A 25216-nucleotide genomic window follows, 5' to 3' on the forward strand; every position below is an offset into this window, starting at 1 on the left:
GAGAGAGAGAGAGAGAGAGAGGGGGAGAGAGAGGAGAGAGAGAGAGGCATCCACCCACCCTCTACCCTCTGACTCTGTCCCACACCAGACATGTGTCCTTCATTGGCAGCTGAGTCCTTTTATCATGCTTTATCAAAGTAACCCATATTTAAATAATATATATAATGCAAAATTATTACAGGTCAGTGATCTAAATCCTATTATTTAGTGTGGCGAGAGATTTCTTGCACCCACCACCCCAGTCGATCACCCATTGCAGTTAATGACCTTAACACACTGCTCCCTCTAGGTTACAGGTTACAGGTTAAAACCCTAACACACAGGGCTCCCTCTAGGTTACAGGTAAAAACAAGCACCTTAACACACAGGGCTCCCTCTAGGTTACAGGTTAAAACAAGCACCTTAACACACAGGGCTCCCTCTAGGTTACAGGTTAAAACAAGCACCTTAACACACAGGGCTCCCTCTAGGTTACAGGTTAAAACAAGCACCTTAACACACAGGGCTCCCTCTAGGTTACAGGTTAAAACAAGCACCTTAACACACAGGGCTCCCTCTAGGTTACAGGTAAAAACAAGGACCTTAACACACAGGGCTCCCTCTAGGTTACAGGTTAAAACAAGCACCTTAACACACAGGGCTCCCTCTAGGTTACAGGTAAAAACAAGGACCTTAACACACAGGGCTCCCTCTAGGTTACAGGTTAAAACAAGCACCTTAACACACAGGGCTCCCTCTAGGTTACAGGTTAAAACAAGCACCTTAACACACAGGGCTCCCTCTAGGTTACAGGTTAAAACAAGCACCTTAACACACAGGGCTCCCTCTAGGTTACAGGTTAAAAACAAGCACCCTAACACACAGGGCTCCCTCTAGGTTACAGGTAAAAACAAGCACCTTAACACACAGGGCTCCCTCTAGGTTACAGGTTAAAAACAAGCACCCTAACACACAGGGCTCCCTCTAGGTTACAGGTAAAAACAAGCACCTTAACACACAGGGCTCCCTCTAGGTACAGGTTAAAAACAAGCACCCTAACACACAGGGCTCCCTCTAGGTTACAGGTAAAAACAAGCACCTTAACACACAGGGCTCCCTCTAGGTTACAGGTAAAACAAGCACCTTAACACACAGGGCTCCCTCTAGGTTACAGGTAAAACAAGCACCTTAACACACAGGGCTCCCTCTAGGTTACAGGTTAAAACAAGCACCTTAACACACAGGGCTCCCTCTAGGTTACAGGTAAAAACAAGCACCTTAACACACAATGCTCCCTCTAGGTTACAGGTAAAAACAAGCACCTTAACACACAGGGCTCCCTCTAGGTTACAGGTTAAAAACAAGCACCTTAACACACAGGGCTCCCTCTAGGTTACAGGTAAAAACAAGCACCTTAACACACAGGGCTCCCTCTAGGTTACAGGTTAAAACAAGCACCTTAACACACAGGGCTCCCTCTAGGTTACAGGTAAAAACAAGCACCCCTAACACACAGGGCTCCCTCTAGGTTACAGGTAAAAACAAGCATCTTAACACACAGGGCTCCCTCTAGGTTACAGGTAAAAACAAGCATCTTAACACACAGGGCTCCCTCTAGGTTACAGGTAAAAACAAGCATCTTAACACACAGGGCTCCCTCTAGGTTACAGGTAAAAACAAGGACCTTAACACACAGGGCTCCCTCTAGGTTACAGGTAAAAACAAGCATCTTAACACACAGGGCTCCCTCTAGGTTACAGGTAAAAACAAGGACCTTAACACACAGGGCTCCCTCTAGGTTACAGGTTAAAACAAGCACCTTAACACACAGGGCTCCCTCTAGGTTCCATCAACAAGCTTAAGCTCTACCCCCCGATTAGTCCCTGTGGGTCTGTCTACCTGTTTTGGCAGCATGACTATGGAGCTACTGTACCTCACTACCTTGGTGAATAGTTCCCATTTGTTACCAGAGTGAAAAAATACATTTAAAAAAATAATCCACGGCAGCAATTGCACCCAATGTCCTCTGTAACGTCTGAGTGTGAGTGATGTGACACAGGGGTAGAGGGGACGGAGAAAAAAAGCAAAGGGCTTCCCTCCACCACGAAGACAGGGGCAGCTGCCAACCTCTGCTGATCTCCGCATATTAAATCAGTTAATTGATTATCTGGGTTGACAAAACTCGTCGTAAACGTATTCAATGTATTTGGGCCTGAAAAGAAAAAGGCCACAGAAGACTTGTTTGAATGCAGCCCCGTTCCCAGGTCAACTGGTTCAGTCAAAGAAGCGTGCAGCATAAAGCAGCCATGGTAGCGGCTAGCTGGGGACCAGGATACAATGAGAGGGAACTGCCTGAGCTCCCCAGAGCTCTTAACCCGGCCCCATTCTCACACACACAGGGCAGGATTAATCCTGTGTCACATGACTAGGTCCAGACAGGAGGCAGGCACAGTGCCGGGGGACATTTACACTCACTCTGTCAGATTAAACAGCAACCCAACCCAACCAGTGCTGCTAGGGCTGTCACTGTTCCTACTGCTCTGACAGGCATGCCTCCTGGTAATAGACGTGTAGGGCACAGGTGCACTTCTCAACCAGACAAATGGGTCATAGCTGAATATATTTTATTTATCATTGTAATAACTGTTATTGTCATGTACTTTTCTATTACTACATAGACTGTGTAAGTAAATACATGCTGAAACAGGGCTGTAAAAAAAAAAGTGTTACCATTTTAAAAATGTCTTAAATAATGTGGTTACACATTCTTTAATATATATATTTTTTATTTTACATTTTTTGTGATATCCAATTGGTAGTTACAGTCTTGTCCAATTGCTGCAACTCCCCTACGGACTCAGGAGAGGCGAAGGTCGAGAGCCATGCGTCCTCCGAAACACGACCCTGCCAAGCCGCACTGCTTCTTGACACACTGCTCGCTTAACCCAGAAGCCAGACGCACTAATGTGTCGGAGAAACACTGTCCAGCTGGTGACCAGAGTCAGCTTGCAGGCGCCCGGCCTGCCACAAGGAGTCACTAGAGCGTGATGGGACAAGGAAATCGCGGCCGGCCAAACCCTTCCCTAACCCAGACGAAGGTGGGCCAATTGTGCCCCACCTTATGGATCTCCTGGTCACAGCTGGTTGTGACACAGCATGGGATCGAACCCGGGTCTGTAGTGATGCCTCAACTAGTGATCGCTGCGCCACTCGGGAGGCCTGATTACACATTCTACTGTATAAGTGTTTGAACAGTTTCGACTGTTGTCATTGCAATAGTTTGAGTTATGTAGAATTGTAAGGGAGAAAAGATGAAAGGGACCACTAGTGCTTTTGATTAGGCAGAGCCATAGTCACTCGGAGTAATGAGCACTGGTTAGGCCCTGAGCGGCAAGACAGGCAGGTAGTGTAGAGCAGAGAGGAGCTCATCAAACCATCCTCTTTATTAAGCACTATCAAACCCAGTCTAATCTGGCGAAAATTAGCCGCTGTGCTCAACAAGTAATGACTGCCTTGCATTCATTATTAGTTCATTTTCTCCAAATCAATCACCGGCCGTGCATGCTTTTTTTAAATGTCATCCGAAAACTTTTCACAATCAATTAAGCAGAAGATTAATGGGGACAATTTGCCAGGAACAAGTCCTTCCTTGAAAAGGCCACGCCTCGACAGACTTCCAGCCTGCTATTGATGTTAATTATATATTTCCGCTTTCTTGTCAGACACTTAACCTGTCGCAGGGAAAGTGTTCGCTTATCGTGAGAGGGGGCTACTGCCGTGACGCTGCGTCACAGTAACATGGACAACCCAGTTCAGTGACGTTTTAAAACGAAGGCTAGTCAGTGGGTGACCGTTGCGAGTTTCAATTAAATTCAATACAACTTTATTCATACCCTCAGATGCAATAAAAAAAATGCATAGCCAGATTACAAATATCAACATCCTACATATACAGTATCATAGACATCAGTTGCCGTTTCTGTCAGTTAAATCAATATTGAAATCAAGGTTGTTCACTGCATTTATTTACCATACGGGAAACATCTTCCTCCCTCCTCTTTCTTTCAAACTCACTAAACCTGGCGATCTTAGGAAAACGCAGAAAGATGTCACTTTCAATTCAGTCCATGTTTAATAGGGAACAGACCTGCTGCATATGGCTGTCACTGTGTTCTCAGGGGACTACAGGTGACAGCGTCTCTGCTGCAACCTCTTATTATTTGTGTTCACTTCCTGCATGAGAAGCCACTATTCACTATACGAGGCTGGGAGGGAGCACCACACTGGATAAGATACGTGACCTGAAGGACATTTTTTATATATATTTTATGAATTAACTTAAGCAATATAATGAGCTACTGCAATTTCTGTGTGCCTATTTGAATAAAATGCATTGAATAACATGATACAGATATTGTGCCAGTCCAGGTTAAAATGTAGATAACAATAACAACTAAGATAGCTAGATGATCTACAACTCCCGACAGTCAGCGTGGTTACCAGCTTACACTTTCTATATCAGCTGTAGTATCAAATTAGGTTTCTTGCTTTACTGATTCAAAGCAAACCTTTGGGCTAATATTTTGGAGTCGGAAGTTTGCATACACCTTAGCCAACTACATTTAAACTCAGTTTTTCACAATTCCTGACATTTAATGCTAGTAAGAATTCCCTGTCTTAGGTAAGTTAGGATCACCACTTTATTTTAAGAATGTGAAATGTCAGAATAATAGTAGAGAGAATGATTTATTTCAGCTTTTATTTATTTCATCACATTCCCAGCGGGTCAGAAGTTTACATACACTCAATTAGTATTTGGTAGCATTGCCTTTAAATTGTTTCACTTGGGTAAAATGTTTTGGGTAGCCTCCCACCAGCTTCCCACAATAAGTTGGGTGAATTTTGGCCCATTCCTCTTGACAGAGCTGGTGTAACTGAGCCAGGTTTGTAGGCCTCCTTGCTCGCACACGCTTTTTCAGTTCTGCCCACTAATTTTCTATACGATTGAGGTCAGGGCTTTGTGATGGCCACTCTAATAACTTGACTTTGTTGTCCTTAAGCCATTTTGCCACAACTTTGGAAGTATGCTTGGGGTCATTGTGTCACAGTTGTCGTCGGTGAAGGAGGACCAAAACGCAGCAGGTACGTGTATGCTCATCTTGAGAATTTATTTACTTCAAAAAATGAACGTACAAAATAACAAAAAAAAAAAAAAACGAACGAACAACTACAAACAGTCTGGCCAAGCAAAGCTCAACACAGAACAATCACCCACGAATCACAAACAAACACACCCCAATATATGAGACTCTCAATCAAAGGCAGATAGACAACACCTGCCTTCAACTGAGAGTCCCAACCCCAATCAACACAACATAGAAACACACTCACCAGACTACACATAGAAATACATAAACATAGACTATAAACCAAAACCCCGGAAATACTACATCAAACACCCTTTAAACAAACACACCACCCTGAACCACATAAAACAAATACCCTCTGTCACGCCCTGACCAAACTACAAAACAATTAACCTTATATACTGGCCAGGACGTGACACATTGTCCATTTGGAAAAGCCATTTCCAACCAAGCTTTAACTTCCTGACTGATGTCTTGAGATGTTGCTTCAATATATCCACATAATTTTCCTCCCTCATGATGCCATCTATTTTGGGAAGTGCACCAGTCTCTCCTGCAGCAAAGCACCCCGACAACATGATGCTGCCACCCCTGTGCTTCATGGTTGGGATGGTGTTCTTCGGCTCCCCCTTTTTCCTCCAAACATAACGATGGTCATTATGGCCAAACAGTTCTATTTTTGTTTCATCAAACCATTTCTCCAAAAAGTACAATCTTTGTCCCCATGTGCAATTGCAAACCATAGTCTGGCTTTTTTATGGAGGTTTTGGAGCAGAGGCTTCTTCCTTGCTGAGCAGGCTTTCAGGTTATGTCGATATAGGACTCGTTTTACTGTGGATATAGATACTTTTGTACTGGTTTCCTCCAGCATCTTCACAAGGTCCTTTGCTGTTGTTCTGGGATTGATTTGCAATTTTTGAGTCAAAGTACGTTCATCTCTAGGAGACAGAACGTGTCTCCTTCCTGAGTGGTATGACGGCTGTGTGGTCCCATGGTGTTTATACTTGCGCACTATTGTTTGTACAGATGAATGTGGTACCTTCAGGCGTTTGGAAATTGCTCCCAAGGATGAACCAGACTTGTGGAGGTCTACAATTTTTTTTCTGTGGTCTTGGCTGATTTATTTTGGTTTTCCCAGGATGTCAAGCAAAGAGGCACTGAGTTTTAAGGTAGGCCTTGAAATACATCCACATGTACACCTCCAATTGACTAAAATGATGTCAATTAGCCTATCAGAAGCTTCTAAAGCCATGCCATCATTTTCTGGAATTTTCCAAAATGTTTAAAGGCACAGTCAACTTAGTGTATGTAAACATCTGACCCACTGGAATTGTGATACAGTGAATTATAAGTGAAATAATCTGTCTGTAAACAATTGTTGGAAAAATTACTTATGTCATGCACAAAGTAGATGTCCTAACCGACTTGCCAAAACTATAGTTTGTTAAGAAGAAATTTGTGGGGTGGTTGAAAAACGAGTTTTAATGACTCCAACCTAAGTGTATGTAAACTTCTGACTTCAACTGTATCTACAGAAATAAGCAGCAGTAAAAAGATAAATGCTAAATACCCTCAGGACTAACAGGGTTAACCATAATCCTAGTTTCCTCATTCCATTTAATAATTCAACTTTACTGCAATAAAAATCTAGTTCTACATTACATCAAATAAGGTACAGGCCTAGATTACATAAGAAACTAGATTGTGAATATATCATTACTGAGTATTAAGTATTTTATAAATATTAAGGATGGATTTTCCAAATGTAACATTTTTATGGATGAAACATTTCTGTATGCTATAAAAGATTGTATGTTCGAGAAATGCTAAAAGTTCAAAACGTTGATCCTGTGTGTCTCAGTTGGTATTGTAAGAGCAGCTATACCAAGGTTGTTGGTTCAATTCCCAAAGGGATCACATACACATACTATAAATGGACTGTTTACACTCACTGTACTGTATGTCACTTTGGATAAAAGCTTTTCCTTAGTGTCAGTTTCTTTGAATCATTTTGTTGGTCCATGAAGAAAAGAAAGATATCAACAGATGTCAGTAATATACCATGTGAATAGTCTGGGGAGTTGAGTTACTATGCTGTTAGGGTTTTCTAAAGTCCCTGGCTTTCCAGAAATCAGGAGGGAATAAGCAGAACATCTGGGAATCCTCCAACCACAGGAAATCACCACAATATTGTAACCCTAGTAACTGTACAATAGAGATAATACCAGGTCTGTTAGATGGGGTGCCTGTGTGTTCTCATCTCATCCTACCTGCAATATGTGGCTCCCGAGGTGTGGCTCGAAGATCTCTGAGGCTACCGCACTGGGAATCCTCCTTCGCTGATCTCCTATAGCTGCACACACACAATAGAACAGAACAGACAGAGCCACGGTGAGACAGACAGACTGGGCAGGCATGAGACACACACACACACACACACACACACTAACAAGCATGCACACACACACACACACACTAGGGCTGCGCAATTAATCAAATTCACATCAAATTCATAATACTAATATGTGCAATATTCATATCGGAAGGGATCCATATCGCATGCAATATTTTGAAATGCATCTAAACCACATGAAATGTCCGTTTTTATAGTTTGATCAATTTTTGATCCTCTTGCGGCAGCTTCCCACACACAACAAGCCCCGCCCCTTGTCACTCAAGCTGCGCAGTTCCTCGTCCTTGCTGTTGGATTCCCTATACGTTTACATGCTGTTCAAACGTAGTCAATCGATTCTTCCAAACAAGAACAATGCTGCTTTCCACTTAATAGAAGTCATTCTATGTCTATGATTAATACAGTTCACCCAAGTGTTTTGATCTATATCGCAATCGCAACATACATTGCAAATAACACAACATTTCAGCACATATCGTGGAGCCCTAACACACACACACACACACACACACACACACACACACACACACACACACACACACACACACACACACACACACACACACACACACACACACACACACACACACACACACACACACACCTGGTGGGCGGAGGTTAGACTGACTGGGTTTGTATGTACATATATCACTGTGTAATACATAAAAGTAGCTAGAGAGGCAAGCAACAGACACAGTACATATCTACAGTGAAGTACACACGCAAATACATTGTGAAAAATGTTGCTAGGGTAGTGAGAACCAATAGCAAACAGCTAAACAGCTGTAATGATAAAACAGCTGACATCATCGACCTCATCATCGACCTATAGTAATAAGTACTGTAGCAATGCTAACCAAAGGGCTCAACTCAAACAGTACAAGGCTATTATCAAGTGCAACCAGCCTGCATATTCAATGATTCGCTGACTGGTACAAAGTCTTATTTCTAAATGAGGGATTACATCATTCCATTGATTCAGCCTCAGAGCAGACGAACCAGAAGACTGTGCCCTTAGGGCATTTTTTCAAGACTCCCAGTTTAAAAAGTAGGGAGATGCACCGTGCTACCCGTTACTGCTAAAAAATGGCCTATGGTACATTCAAACTTAACAGACCACGTCCCACCAGAGCTCATTATGGGGAATTTTATAACAATGTGCTCTGTACTTAATTTTCAGAGCTTAGCCAGGCGTTGGGGTAATGTTGCTGAATTAAGGGCAATTAATGATGTAATATAAACATTGAAAGGCCATTAAAGACTCTCAAAGAGCAGGAGCAAACAGGCCTCCTCGGGGAAGAAGCCAAGGGAGCGGGTTAGAGTCAGAGGCCAGGTCCCGGGTGGATGTGAGGGGGGAACACATTGCACAATGAGGGGCCTCTGTCCTTCACTGCATTCCGTGTTCTAGGCCAGACATGGTAATCACACTTCTCCCCCTCCAGTTATGCTGTAAGCATTTATCCCTTTCCCTCTAGTGGGGCCAATGCCAAACAACATGCACTGGATACATACACACACACACACACACACACACACACACACACACACACACACACACACACACACACACACACACACACACACACAAATACACACACACACATACACAAATAATCATACAGGCAGGCACACACACCGGCACGCACACAGACTGTACTCTGGCACGGTAGGGGAGGATACAAACAAGACATGAAGCATTGGCAGGCAGAACAACTCTGAACAAACAGTTCCAGAACCCGGAAAGACAAACGTACAGATGGACGTACAGACAGACAGACAGACACAGCAGGGGGAGCTAGAACCCAGTCCACCTCTAGGAGCCCTAGACTGTGGCCTCACACACACACACACACACACACACACACACACACACACACACACACACACACACACACACACACACACACACACACACACACACACACACACACACACACACACACACACACACTGTGACCCAGCATAGATCCACTACCCAGCACTCACACACCCGACCATCTGTTGTTTCAAACAGGCAGTTCATGTAGAACAGAGCAGAAATATCACAGATCAAAGCACACTTGACCAACTTCAATTATCATCTTTATATCCTGGCCGACAGAGTGGAGGAAATCATTATTTATCCTCTACAATGGTCCTCATCATTACACAGTCAGACAGGGCTCTCTCCCTAGCTAAAAGAGCACTGGAAAATAAGTGACAGATTGCTCTTGGGGATCTTTTGAAAACTGGAAACTATACATGGTTAATATTTTATAATAAAGATGTAAAAATGTTAAACTGGAACCATTGGGGGAGGACTGCGGCCACCTTGAAGCCCCTCTTCCTGCCAACAGCTCCTTCACAGTTCTTAATAACACACACACATTAGCAATTCAGAGCAGCGCCTTGGGTGCAGATGGCCAATCAACTTCTGACTACTGTGTCTGACTGTCCCTGTCTCACACACAATGTACACACACACACACACACACACACATACACACACACACACACACACACACACACACACACACACACACACACACACACACTCACACACAGTCCAGGAGGCCAATTATTGTGGGGGCAATCTAGTCTAAATTTGGCTCAATCCACACAGTAGACTGGTTAATAAAGGTATACAACAGCTGGAGACAGTGATTCCATTACGTTTTCCATTCGATTTTTCCGGTTCATAAATGCAGCTTAACAAGGTCAATTTTGACATTACTTTCCCCCGTTTCAATATTTAAAGCGATACTTTGGGATTTTGGCAATGATGCCCTTTATCTACTTCCCCAGAGGCAGACAGACCCATGGATACCATTTGTATGTCTCTGCATCCAGTAAGAAGGAAGTTAGAGGAATTTTGTTAGCCAATGCTAACTAGCATTAGCGCAATGACTGGATGTCTATGGTATCTCCTAGCATGCTAGCAGTTACCAACTCTAGTTAGCAATTGCGCTTAACGCTAGTTTGCAACTTCCTTTAAACTGCAAACAGAGACATAAAAATGGTATCCTCAAGTTCATCTGACTGGGGAAGTAGATAAAGGGCTTCATTGCCAAAATCCTGAAGGAAAGGGAAAGGACGATACCTAGTCAGTTGTACAACTGAATGCATTCAACTGAAATGTGTCTTCTGCATTTAACCTAAGGGTAGTGTAACTGTAAAAACATCACTTTGAAACCTGTGCTAATGTACTTATGTTTAAATTGGGGGCTTTTTCTTTTTAAGGGCTGACTAATAAGTATTAAGTATATCACCACTATATTCATACACTATTCACACACCAGAGGAAGAACATTATGAAAAACTGTATTCAAATCATGCTGAGACAATAAGTAATGCATAGCATAGTTTAACCTTTGCTTGACAAATCTCTGCTCTACCATTTGCTGAAATAGAAAACAAACAAAATCTGATAGACTTAGCACTAGCTACATATAACAAGAACTGACATTGTTACTGAAAGTTATTAAACGTTCTCTCTAGCGGAATGGCAAAAACAGCATTAACTCAGAATCCAAATTCAAACTAACTGTGTGTGCATGCAAATCAGGGTGAAAACCTTCCTTAATTTAAACTAATGCAGCTTTATGATGTGAAAAAATCAGTTTCTATTCACCACTCTCAATGTTTAAGGTCGGCTGTTTAATGCAACCATGTCACAAACAGCTTTTGGTTTCAAGATTGCTATTTACTACAATTTGATTCTCAGTACAGTGGCAATTTCTGAACCGCAGTGCTATTTCAAAGTCAAATCAAATCAAATTTTATTTGTCACATGCGCTGAATACAACAGGTGTAGACCTTACCGTGAAATGCTTACTTACAAGCCCTTAACCAACAATGCAGTTCAAGAAATAGAGTTAAGAATTTACTAAATATACTAAAGAATCATACAATCAAAAAGTTACACAAGAAAATTACATAAGAATAATTAGTCAATGTAAATAGTCCGGGTAGCCACTTGATTAATTGTTCAGCAGTCTTATGGCTTGGGGGTAGAAGCTGTTAAGGAGCCTTTTGGTCCTAGACTTGGCACTCCAGTATCACTTGCCGTGCGGTAGCAGAGAGAACAGTTTATGACTTGGGTGACTGGAGTCTTTGACAATTTTTTGGGCCTTCCTCTGACACCGCCAAGTATATAGGTCCTGGATGGCAGGAAGCTTGGCCCCAGTGATGTACTGGGCCGTACGCACTACACACTGTACCGCCTTATGGTCAGATGCCGAGCAGTAGCCATACCAGGCGATGATGCAACCGGTCAGAATGCACTCGATGGTGCAGCTGTAGAACTTTTTGAGGATCTGGGGACCCATGCCAAATCTTTTCAGTCTCCTGAGGGGGAAAATGTGGTGTCATGCCCTCTTCACAACTGTCTTTGTGTGTTTGGACCATGATAGTTCTTCGGTGATGTGGACACCAAGGAAATTGAAACTCTTGACCCGCTCCACTACAGCCCCGTCGATGTTAATGGAGGCCTGTTTGGCCCTCCTTTTCCTATAGTCCACAATCAGCTCCTTCATCTTGCTCACATTGAGGGAGAGGTTGTTGTCCTGGCACCTCACTGCCAGGTCTCTGACCTCCCTATAGGCTTTCTCATCATTGTGGGTGATCAGGCCTACCTCTGTTGTGTCATCAGCAAATGTAATGATGGTGTTGGAGTCGTGCTTGGCCATGCAGTCGTGGGTGAACAGGGAGTACAGGAGGGTACTAAGCACGCACCCCTGAGGGGCCCCAGTGTTGAGGATTAGCGTGGCAGATGTGTTGTTGCCTATCTTTACCACCTGGGTGTGGCCCATCAGGAAGTCCAGGATCCATTTGCAGAGGGAGGTGTTTAGTCCCAGGGTCCTTAGTTTAGTGATGCGCTTGGTAGGTACTATGCTGTTGAACGCTGAGCTGTAGTCAATGAACAGCATTCTCACGTAGGTGTTACTTTTGTCCAGGTTGGAAAGGGCAGTGTGGAGTGCGATTGAGAGCACAGTTGGTTAGGAGCCCATAAAACAGCAGCCATCCCCGCCGGCGCCATTATCACAAGTCAATTTAACTTTCAGTTTTATAAGTCAACATTATTGCTATTATTAATTTATTTATCATTTCATTGAAAATTGCAACAGGGCTGTCATTTCAAATCTGCAGTAATTTATTGGGAAGCTTAGCATTCCTTATTCCCTAGTTTCTAGATTAGAGCAGGGCTAAATGGCATCTCCGGCTCCACCAAAGACTCTGGGGCAGGTACTGCTCCACAAATTGCCAATTCAATTAACAGAGTGTAGATGCTCAACTGGCAGCTGCCACAGAGGACAGCCATTTTGGCTCATGTCAGGCCTAATTCATCAGGCTGTCAAAGGTCTCACTGTGGGGATCCATCCTGTGGTGTGGAAACTGTGGACACTGTGTGTCAAATGCAAACTACACACACAATGGGCCCAAAACTGATCTTCTAGTAAGTCTCTCTCTCTCTCTGTCTATCTCTGTCTCTCTCTCTCTCTCTCTCTCTCAGGCTCTCTCTCTCTCTCGTAGTCTCTCTCTGTCTATGTCTGTCTCTCTCTCTCTCTCTCTCTCTCTCTCTCTCTCTCTCTCTCTCTTAGTCTCTCTCTCTATACTTTGCCATGGCCACCAGTGTGTTTTATTCAGCCAGAATGATCCCATAGTTACGTCTAGACTAACAAAAGGGAGATTCTCCTTCGGTCCGCTAGCTGTGGCTAGTGAATTACCTCAGTGTCCTCAGAATAACAATGCCATTCTTATGCTGTCTCCCCCGTATCAACAGCCAACAACCTTGGAGACAGCAGTCACTACTGATCCAGTCACACGATTCACCTGCTTTATTCCCTTCCACCTCAATGTGCTGAATGTTATAATAAGAACAGTATGTTGTGTACTAATTTTCCCTGGAAGATTAAGCATTTTGTTCAAATATTTACACATACAAATTTTGGGAGTGCTTACAGTGCTGTGAAAAAGTATTTGCCCCCTTTCAAATATTCTCTACTTTAGCATATTTTTGATACTGAATCTTATCGGATCTTCAACCGAAACCTAATATTAGATAAAGGGAACTCTGAGTGAACAAATAACACCACAATTACATACTTATTTAATTTATTTCATAAACAAAGTTAATGTAACACCCAATGCCCCTGTGTGAAAAAGTAATTGCCCCCTTACACTCAATAACTGGTTGTGCCACCTTTAACTGCAATGACTCCAACCAACCTAACACTTTCTGTAGTTGTTGATCAGTCTCTCACAACGCTGCGGAGGAATTTTGGTTCACTCTTGCATGCAGAACTGATTTAACTCAGCGACATTTGTGGGTTTTCAAGCATGTACTGCTCGATTCAGGTCCTGCAACTACATCTCAATTGGGATTAGTTCTGGACCTTGACTAGGCCATTCCAAAACTTCAAATGTGTTGCTTTTTAGCCATTTTCATGTAGACTTGATTATGTGTTTTGGATCATTGTCTTGCTGCATGACCCAGCTGCACTTTAACTTCAGCTCACAGACGGATAGCCTGACATTCGACAGTAGAATTCTCTGATACAGTCGTTCAGGTCCTGAGGCAGCAAAGCATCCTCAAACCATCACACTACCACCACCATGCTTGACCATTGATATAAAGTTCTTACTGTGGAATGCAGTATTTGGTTTTTGCCAAGCATAATGGGACCCAAGTTTGCCAAAAAGCACCTGGAAGCACCTGGATTATCATCAAGACTCTGGAAGAATATTCTATGGACAGATGACTCAACCAGCTTTTGAGTTTAAGGTGGCAATTACTTTTTCACACACTTTTTGTTACAGTTGAAGTCAGAAGTTTACATACACCTTAGCCCAATACATTTAAACTCAGTTTTTCACAATTCCTGACATTTAATCCTAGTAAAAATTCCCTGTCTTAGATCAGTTAGGATCACCACTTTATTTTAAGAATGTGAAATGTCAGAATAATAGTAGAGAGAATGATTTATTTCAGCTTTTATTTCTTTCATCACATTCCCAGTGGGTCAGAAGTTTACATACACTCAATTAGTATTTGGTAGCATTGCCTTTTAATTGTTTCACTTGGGTCAAACGTTTCGGGTAGCCTTCCCCAAGCTTCCCACAATAAGTTGGGTGAATTTTGGCCCATTCCTCTTGACAGAGCTGGTGTAACTGAGTCAGATTTGTAGGCCTCCTTGCTCGCACATGCTTTTTCAGTTTTGCCAAATAATTTTCTATAGGATTGATGTCAGGGCTTTGTGATAGCCACTCCAATACCTTGACTTTGTTGTCCTTAAGCCATTTTGCCACAACTTTGGAAGTATGCTTGGGGTCATTGTCCATTTGGAAGACCCATTTGCAACCAAGCTTTAACCTGTCTGGGCTAGGGGGCAGTATTGAGAATTTTGGAAAAATATGTTCCCATTTTTAACTGCCTCCTACACCAACTCAGAAGCTAGAATATGCATATTATTGTTCAGGTTTGGATAGAAAACACTCTGAATTTTCTAAAACTGTTTGAATGGTGTCTGTGAGTATAACAGAACTCCTATGGCAGGCAAAAACCTGACAAGGTTTCAAGCAGGAAGTACCCTGTCTGACAAGGAGTCGTGCGTCTTGCATCTTTTTATTGAAAAGTAAGGATCTTAGCTGTAACGTGACAATTCCCAGGGCTCCAATAGGCTCTCAGAGCCCGCGAAATAACTGAAGGTTTACGAGGGAGCCTCAGGTTGAAACAGATTATCGCCTTTTGTAAGTGGATGCTCAGAGGACCTTTGAATGATGCGCGTGCATGAGTCGCTTCTGAGGAGAAATTTTATTCGGCTGTTTAGGCTCAATGCATACTCCCGGTCGGAATATTATCACTTCTCTACGACATAAATGGCATAAAAATTGGTTTTAAACAGCGGTTGACATGCTTCGAAGTACGGTAATGGAATATTTAGACATTTTTGACACGCCAATGCGCCATGCGCGAGACCGGGAAGAAGCATTCTAGAACTCACGAACAAAACGTCGCTGTTTGGATATAACGATGGATTATTTGGGACCAAACCTACATTTGTTATTGAAGTAGAAGTCCTGGCAGTGTATTCTGATGAAGAACAAGCAAGGTAAGAACATTTTTCTTATAGGAAATGTGATTTTGGTGGAGGCTGACCTGGGTGGGTATCTAAATAGCTAGCCCTGTAATGCCGGGCTATGTACTTAGATTATTGCAAAATGTGCTTCATCCGAAAAGCTATTTTAAAATCGGACATATCGAGTGCATAGAGGAGTAATGTATCTATAATTCTTAAAATAATTGTTATGCTTTTTGTGAACGTTTATCGTGAGTAATTTAGCAAACTGTTAGTAAATTCAATGGAAGTTTGCCGGGGGTTATGCGTTTTCTGAACGTCACATGCTAATGCAAAAAGCTGTTTTTTGATATAAATATGAACTTGATTGAACAGACATGCATGTATTGTATAACACAATGTCCTAGGTGTGTCATCTGATGAAGATCATCAAAGGTTAGTGCTGCATTTAGCTGTGGTTTGGGTTTATGTGACATGATATGCTAGCTTGAAAAATGGCTGTCTGATTTTTTCTGGCTGGGCACTCTGCTGACATAATCTAATGTTTTGCTTTCGTTGTAAAGCCTTTTTGAAATCGGACAGTGGGGTTAGATTAACGAGATTCTTGTCTTTAAATAGCTGTAAAATAGTCATATGTTTGAGAAATTGAAGTAATAGTATTTCTAACGATTCAAAAATCGCGCCACTGGAATTTCAGTAGCTGTTACGTAGGTGGGACGAAATCGTCCCACATACCCCAGACAGGTTAACTTCCTGACTGATGTCTTGAGATGTTGCTTAAATATATCCACATAATTTTCCTCCCTCATGATGCCATATATTTTGTGAAGTGCACCATGCTTCACGGTTGGGATTGTGTTCTTCGGCTTGCAAGCCTTCCCCTTTTTCCTCCAAACATAATGATGGTAATTTGTAACGCCCTGGCCATAGAGAGGGGTTTTTGTTCTTTATTTTGGTTAGGCCAGGGTGTTACATTGGGTGGGCGTTCTGTTTTCCCTTTTCTATGTTTTTGTATTTCTTTGTTTTGGGCCGTGTGTGGCTCCCAATCAGGTACAGCTGAAGTTTGTTGTTGCTGATTGGGAGTCACACATAAGGAGCATGTTTTTCCTTTGGGTTTTGTGGGTAATTGTTTCTGTTAGTGTTTTGCACCTGACAGGACTGTTTGGCTGTCGGTTTTCTTGTTTTGTTTGTATAGTGTTCTTTCTTAATTAAATATTCAATGATGAACACCAACTCCGCTGCACCTTGGTCTACTCTCTCTCACGACAGCCGTTACAGAATTAACCACCACAAAAAGACCAAGCAGCGGAGAAGAGGGCAGATGGAAGTCAAGGAGGACTATTGGAAGCAGCGCGCTCGGGAGGAGATGGCTTCCTGGTCGCTGGAGGTGTTGGAGTCAAGGATTGACTGGACATGGGAGCAATCGCTGGACCACTGTGACAACCTGCCTGGGAGGCAGGTAGAGCCCGAGAGGCAGCCCCAAAAAATGTTTGGGGGGGGCACACGGGGAGTGTGGCAGAGTCAGGTTGGAGACCTGAGCCAGCTCCCCGTGCTTACAGGAGGCAACGTAGTACTGGTCAGGCACTGTGTTATGCAGTAAAGCGCACGGTGTCCCCAGTACGCGTGGAGAGGCCGGTGCGTTATATCCCAGCTCCTAACATCTGCCGGGGGAGATTGGGCATCGAGCCAGGATGGGTTGTGCAGGCCGTGCGCTCTAGACCTCCAGTGTGTCTTCAGGACCCGGTCTATCCTGTGCCTGCGCCCAGAACCAGGCCTCCTGCATGTCTCCCCAGCCTGGTGAATCCTGTGCCGCCTCCACGGACCAGGCCTCCAGTGGGTCTCCCCATCCTGGTCTCTCCTGTGTCACCTCCACGGACCAGGCCTCCAGTGGGTCTCCCCATCCTGGTCCGTCCTGTGCCACCTCCTCGGACCAGGCCTCCAGTGGGTCTCCCCATCCTGGTCCGTCCTGTGCCGCCTCCTAGGACTAGGCCTCCAGTGGGTCTCGCCAGTCCAGAGCCGCCAGAGCTGTCCGCCAGTCCAGAGCCACCAGAGCTGCCCGCCAGTCCGGAGCCGCCAGAACTGCCCGCCAGTCCGGAGCCGCCAGAGCCGCCCGTCAGTCCGGAGCCGCCAGAGCCGCCCGTCAGTCCGGAGCCGCCAGAGCCGCCAGCCAGTCCGGAGCCGCCAGAGCCGCCCGCCAGTCCGGAGCCGTCAGAGCCGCCCGCCAGTCCGGAGCCGTCAGAGCCGCCCGCCAGTCAGGAGCCGCCCGCCTGTCCGGAGCCGCTAGAGCCGCCCGCCTGTCCGGAGCCGCCAGAGCCGCCCGCCTGTCCGGAGCCGCCAGAGCCGCCCGCCTGTCCGGAGCAGTCAGAGCCGCCCGCCAGCCTGGTGAGTCCTGTGCCTGCGCCTAGGGCCAGGCCTCTTACATGTCTCCTCATTCTGGTGAATCCTGGGTCAGTGCCGCCGGAGCCGCCAGGGACGCCCGCCAGTCGAGCGCAACCAGGATCGCCCGCCAGCCGGGTGCAGCCATCGCTGCCCGCCAGCTGGGCGCAGCCATCACCGCCCGCAGCCAACACCGCCCGCCAGCCGGGCGCAGCCATCGCCGCCTGCCAGCCAGGCGCAGCTATCACCGCCCGCCAGCCGGGCGCAGTCAGGGTCGCCCACCAGACCTTCGGCGCGGCCAGGTGCGCCACCTAAGAGGGCGACGCCGAGGGTGGAGCAGAGGCCACGTCCCGCACCTGTGCCGCCGCCGTAAGAAGGCCCACCCGGACCCTCCCCTTCAGAGTCAGGTTTTGCGGTCGGAGTCCGCACCTTGGGGGGGGGGGGGGGGGGGTACTGTAACGCCCTGGCCATAGAGAGGGGTTTTTGTTCTTTATTTTGGTTAGGCCAGGGTGTTACATTGGGTGGGCGTTCTATGTTCATTTTTCTATGTTTTCGTATTTCTTTGTTTTGGGCCGTGTGTGGCTCCCAATCAGGCACAGCTGAAGTTAGTTGTTGCTGATTGGGAGTCACACATAAGGAGCATGTTTTTCCTTTGGGTTTTGTGGGTAATTGTTTCTGTTAGTGTTTTGCACCTGACAGGACTGTTTGGCTGTCGGTTTTCTTGTTTTGTTTGTATAGTGTTCTTTCTTTATTAAATATTCAATGATGAACACTAACTCCGCTGCACCTTGGTCTACTCTCTCTCACGACAGCCGTTACATCATTATGGCCAAACAGTTCTATTTTTGTTTCATCAGACCAGAGGAAATTTCTCCAAAAAGTACGATCTTTGTCCCCATGTGCAGTTGCAAACTGTAGTCTGGCTTTTTTATGGCAGTTTTAGAGCAGCGGCTTCTTCCTTGCTGAGGAGCCTTTCAGGTTATGTCGATATAGGACTCGTTTTACTGTAGATATAGAAACTTTGTACCTGTTTCCTCCAGCATCTTCACAAGGTCCTTTGCTGTTGTTCTGGGATTGATTTGCACTTTTCGCACCAAAGTACGTTCATTTCTAGGAGACAGAATGCGTCTCCTTCCTGAGCGGTACGATGGCCGCGTAGTCCCATGGTGTTTATACTTGCGTACTATTGTTTGTACAGATGAACTTGGTACCTTCAGGCGTTTGGAAATTGCTCCCAAGGATGAACCAGACTTGTGGAGGTCTACAATTTTTTCTCTGAGGTCTTGGCTGATTTCTTTTGATTTTCCCATGATGTCAAGCAAAGAGGCACTGAGTTTAAAGGTAGGCCTTGAAATACATCCACAGGTACACCTCCAATTAACTAAAATGATGTCAATTAGCCTATCAGAAGCTTCTAAAGCCATGACATCATATTCTGGAATTTTCCAAGCTGTTTAAAGGCACAGTCAACTTAGTGTATGTACACTTCTGACCCACTGTCTGTAAACAATTGTTGGAAAAATTACTTGTGTCATGCATAAAGTTGATGTCCTAACCGACTTGCCAAAACTATAGTTTGTTAACAAGAAATTTGTGGGGTGGTTGAAAAACGAGTTTTAATGACTCCAACCCAAGTGTGTAAACTTCATACTTCAACCTTTATCTAATATCAGGTTTTGGTTGAAAATCTGATAACATTCAGTATCAAAAATATGCAAAAATAGAGAAAATCTGAAAGGGGCAAATACTTTTTCACGGTACTGTATGTCTCTGTCATATAGTGTGTGCATCAAAAGTCTTTCAAACATATTAAGAATAATATACAACCATTATTATCTATATTCAAAATGTCAAAAATGGCTAATATTTACAGTGCATTAACAACACGCTTCAGGTGTTTCAAACATAAAAACTGGCATACTGAAATGTATGGTTTTTAAAGTGTTTCTTTACATGTTTTATTTTAATACCAAATCCTTACAATACTTAACAATACTTAACCATTTCTCCTTCCATGTCCTTCAGTCTACATCCAAACTGTTTTCAAAGTGGAAACCAAAATTCACAAGGCACTCTCACATCTGAGCTATCTTTGTTGCAGGTGCATGGTAACAGTTGAATAAGATGTGAAAAAAGAAGAAACTGCTCTCGATAGAATAATTGTTCTTTAATAAGCTTTACGTATCGGCCTCACGTTAAAGAACAGTGATACTATCAAGAGCAGTGCGTGGGTTTCTTCTTTTTTCTTTTCATAGTGGAAACCGAAAGTCCATGAAATAATTGACTGACCACGGCTAATGATAGCTCTTCTGATCACACGCTGTAGTATTCACACACAGACAGACCGGACACAAGTCATTCCAATGAAGATAGAGGCTGAAACATTTGTTTTAATTAGTTTCCTTTTTAATATATTTCACTGGCTTTAAGTTTTCATAATGAGTCTGTTTAAGAATCAATTTTTTTCTCATTTATATCATCAAACTTTAATGACTGATTCCAACACCTTTTATTTCACTGTACGTCCCTCCGTCCGTCTGTCTGTTTAAATACACACTTTTTAACAAAAGGTACAGTACTTACTGTACATTGCATTTTTCATTTGTTTCAATTCGTTTTTTCCTTTTAAATAATTTGGATTTCACAAAATAATATTTATATAATTATTTTTTACAATATGTCCATCTCTTCCTAATCTTTTTTCCTGCATTTGAATTAGCTACATTTTAGCTACAGTAAAGCTAACTGACTGAGTGACAGTACACCAGTTGTTGTGGTCTTTTCTAGCCTCCTTGGCCTTTCTCTTCCTGTTTTCTGTGAGTATTAGATCAGCTTTACAATGAACCTGGAGTGGGCTGAGTGGATATCTCCTTCTCCATCCCTCTCTGGTGCAGATCCCAGATTACACCTTGGGCGTCAGCTAAGTGAGGAATAATTGTCTATGGAAAGTCTCTAGGCCACTGCTCAAGTGATTTGGTATTTCACCTTTGTGCCAATCCCTTCCTCATCACCAGAAACAACCGTCAGATCTACAGATAAGCGAGCCATATGAGGGCTCTGGGTGACAAGTACTGCCCAGATGTCATTCATATCAAAACTGCACAGAAAGGAGGAGAATGCTTATTCAGAGAGGAGAGAATCTGCATTAATACACTGTCTTGTCTTCCACTGCATTTGAAACAGGAGGCCACAGCACACACACACTGATGTTAAACAATGAAAAGTGTTTGGCATGGAGGGGGAGCTTTCTCAAACCAGCCTTTGGGATTATGTGCATTTGTTTAGAAAATGTACTTTCAAGGTATGCCATACTGTACACTCTGTGTGGATAATAGATACCAAACAAACAACAAGCTTCAGCCAGCTGTTTTAAGTCCCTCTGCCTTAAATTTTACTTAAATCTATATAATAATCAAATAGTACATTAACGCAATAAATAATTGGTGTCGTCAATGAGACTCCAATAGTCAGGGGAAACATCTTAACATATTCAGCCATCTCGAGCATTCCAAAGATGCTAAACACTGCTATCGATATTTTCCTCAGCAGAGAGGAGAGGATCGGCTAGCTGACAGGGAGAGGAGAGGACGACAGCATTATTGACGTTGAGCAACACGGGAGAGGTCAAGTTCAAGGGGCACTTCCAACCAATCAATACGCTAGGATGGGCAAAGGAAAATAAAGGGGGAAAAGCTCATCTAATTTGGAAATGTATTCATTATGGCTAACTGCATCAAAAACAATATTCTAACAACATTCTAAAATGCAAAACAATTATTAGCTAGAGTAGTATTTGAATGAATAAAATGTGAACTGTTAAAACTGTTAAATATGCTTATAGTGTTGAATAATTCAGGAGTTATCAATACGTCACTCACCCTTCATAGAAAAACTCCAGAGCATGAATGGGTCGATTAGAAAAAATGGTATACGATCACCATGGCTCTATGGGCTCTTCTAAGGGGTGGGACAGTGCCTGCTTCCCAAATGGTACCCTATTCCCTATTGTAATTAGTGTACTACTTTTGACTAGGGCCCATAAGTAGTGCACTGTATAGGCAATAGGGTGCCATGTGGGAAGCACCCTGCGCAGTAAGCAGAGGAGCCTAAATTCCTTCTCTCTCTCTCTCTCTCTCTTCTAGTCCCCTCGTCCAGATAGACCCACAGTAAACAGAGCTAAGAGCAGCATCCACCCAGCCATCTCGACACTCAATAACTCTTCCGGCCGGCCCTCCCTCCCTCCCTCCCTCCCTCCAGCCTATTTGTCCTCTACTCTTGTCCTTGACTCTAACACACACCAGCTGGCACACACTCAAGTAAAAAGACAGCAAAGATGATTACACATACCAGTGTGAGTGTCTGTCTGCTTTTGTGTTTGCGTGTGTATGTTTGTGTGTGTGCGCACGTGCGTGGGTGCGTGCATGTATGGTGAGGGACAGAGGAGAGAGAGAGAGAGGGACAGAGGAGAGAGAGAGAGAGAGACAGAGAGAGGGTAGAGGAGTAGAGAGAGAAAGAGAAAGAGAGAGAGAGGGAGGGACAGAGGAGAGGGAGAGAGAGAGAGGGAGGGACAGAGGAGAGGGAGAGAGAGAGAGGGAGGGACAGAGGAGAGGGAGAGAGAGAGAGAGGGAGGGACAGAGGAGAGGGAGAGAGAGAGAGGGAGGGACAGAGGAGAGGGAGAGAGAGAGAGGGAGGGACAGGGAGAGAGAGAGGGAGAGAGAGGAGAGAGAGGGAGAGAGAGAGGGAGGCAGAGGAGAGAGAGAGGGAGAGAGAGAGAGGGACAGAGGAGAGAGAGAGGAGGGAGGGACAGAGGAGAGGGAGAGAGAGAGAGGAGGGACAGAGGAGAGGGAGAGAGAGAGAGGGGAGGGACAGAGGAGAGGGAGAGAGAGAGAGGGAGGGACAGAGGAGAGAGAGAGGGAGAGAGAGAGGGAGAGAGAGAGAGGGACAGAGGAGAGAGAGAGCGAGAGAGGGAGAGAGAGAAAGAGAGGGAGAGAGAGAGAGAGAGAGAGGGGGAGAGAGAATGCGAGAGAGGAGTAGAGAGAGAAAGAGATAGAGAGAGGGAGCGATAGGAGTAGAGAGAGAGTGATAGAGAGAGAGGGAGAGAGGAGTAGAGAGAGGGAGAGAGGAGTAGAGAGAGAGAGAGAGGGGGAGAGAGAAGTAGAGAGAGAGGAGAGAGAAAGAGAGAGACAGGGGGAGAGAGAGAGAGAGGGAGAGAGGAGTAGAGAGAGAGAGAATATAATGGTGGAATACATAAATAACCGGTGGACAGAGTGACATGAGTACTGTAGGTCTAGCTACAAAGGGATGCCTACAGTCGTACAGACAGTAAGGCAGATCAACTCCTCATATGCTGCTGAAAAACCTGTCATATCACAGTGGGGAGGGTCGTTGTGGAAGAGAGGGGGGATGGTGGGACGGAAATTGAGGTGGGATGATGTGTGTGTGTGTGTGTGTGTGTGTGTGTGTGTGTGTGTGTGTGTGTGTGTGTGCCCCATGTGCGTGAGCGCGTGGTTGGGTAGAACATGAACCATATAGTGTTCAGACAGAGAAAGGCTGCTGTTTCAGTATGTTTCAGTCTGTTTCAGTCTACCAAACAACATAATGACTCATTCTGGCAGAAAAATATTAGCACCAGGGGAATATTTGGAACGTCTCAGCTGGAGAGTAATTAGGAGTTACCCTACAATGCCATGCTCCACCGATGAAAGGATCAAAAAAGGAAAGTAAGGAAGTAAGAGATCTCTCTATACCTTCTCCTTTTGTCTCTCTGAGGGGTCTAGGTTGCAGCCAGAGTTAATGGGAGGGGAGGGGAGGAGTCTGAACTGCAGCCGGTCACCATCTCTCTCTCTCTCTCCTCTAGATAGACATGTGTTGTCTGCTCAGCATTACATTTACGTCATTTAGCAGAGGCTCTTATCCAGAGCGACTTACAAATTGGTGCATTCACCTTATGATATCCAGTGGAACAACCACTTTACAATAGTACATCTATATCTTTTTTTTGGGGGGGGGGGGGTTAGAAGGATTACTATATCCTATCCCAGGTATTCCTTAAAGAGGTGGGGTTTCAGGTGTCTACAGAAGGTGGTGATTGACTCCGCTGTCCTGGCGTCGTGAGGGAGCTTGTTCCCCCATTGGGGTGCCAGAGCAGCGAACAGTTTTGACTGGGCTGAGCGGGAACTGTGCTTCCGCAGAGGTAGGGGGGCCAGCAGGCCAGAGGTGGATGATACTGTACTGAGCCGTTTCTGGAGAAATGTGATTCAGTCCTGATTCAGTCCATGTCACTATGGTACCAATATAACATATTATCCAGGTCCCTGTATTCTGTCCCAGCCATAATATGAAATGTTTCAGAGTAAACTGTTAAACTAAACATAGAACATCAGCTAAGTTTGGAACAGGTGTCCCTTGAAAACGAGATTTCGGATCCTAATGGGATTTTACCTGTATAAAAAATACAAAGGAATAAGCTTGTCATGTATAAACAATACAAAGAAATAAGCTTGTCATGTATTAGGCAGGATTTTACCTGTATAAACAATACAAAGAAATAAGCTTATCATGTATTAGGCAGGATTTTACCTGTATAAACAATACAAAGAAATAAGCTTGTCATGTATTAGGCAGGATTTTACCTGTATAAACAATACAAAGAAATAAGCTTGTCATGTATTAGACAGGATTTTACCTGTATAAACAATACAAAGAAATAAGCTTGTCATGTATTAGGCAGGATTTTACCTGTATAAACAATACAAAGAAATAAGCTTGTCATGTATTAGACAGGATTTTACCTGTATAAACAATACAAAGAAATAAGCTTGTCATGTATTAGGCAGGATTTTACCTGTATAAACAATACAAAGAAATAAGCTTGTCATGTATTAGGCAGGATTTTACCTGTATAAACAATACAAAGAAATAAGCTTGTCATGTATTAGACAGGATTTTACCTGTATAAACAATACAAAGAAATAAGCTTGTCATGTATTAGGCAGGATTTTACCTGTATAAACAATACAAAGAAATAAGCTTGTCATGTATTAGGCAGGATTTTACCTGTATAAACAATACAAAGAAATAAGCTTGTCATGTATTAGGCAGACCATCAAAAGGGAGAGTGAGACATGGTAGATGAGGGTGTGTTCTCTAATAACAACAAGTAGGACATCCTTTGTAGCAAGCCAGCTAGAGTTACGTATTCATTTCAAAGTTGTACCTTTCCCCATCCCCTCACCAGACAGACT

General features: G+C 44.0%; 1 protein-coding gene across 1 annotated transcript in view; it reads right to left on the bottom strand.

Moving 5' to 3' along the window:
• Window positions 1-25216, bottom strand: part of LOC115162074 (neuronal PAS domain-containing protein 3-like) — a 320867-nt gene that overhangs the window by 196026 nt on the left and 99625 nt on the right. Inside the window, exon 4 of the mRNA XM_029713023.1 lies at window positions 7397-7479. Within this exon, the coding sequence (XP_029568883.1) occupies window positions 7397-7479 (83 nt within the window). The remainder of the gene's footprint in view (window positions 1-7396; window positions 7480-25216) is intronic.

The sequence above is a fragment of the Salmo trutta genome, chromosome 25, assembly GCF_901001165.1.
Source record: "Salmo trutta chromosome 25, fSalTru1.1, whole genome shotgun sequence".
Classification (NCBI taxonomy): Eukaryota; Metazoa; Chordata; class Actinopteri; order Salmoniformes; family Salmonidae; genus Salmo; species Salmo trutta.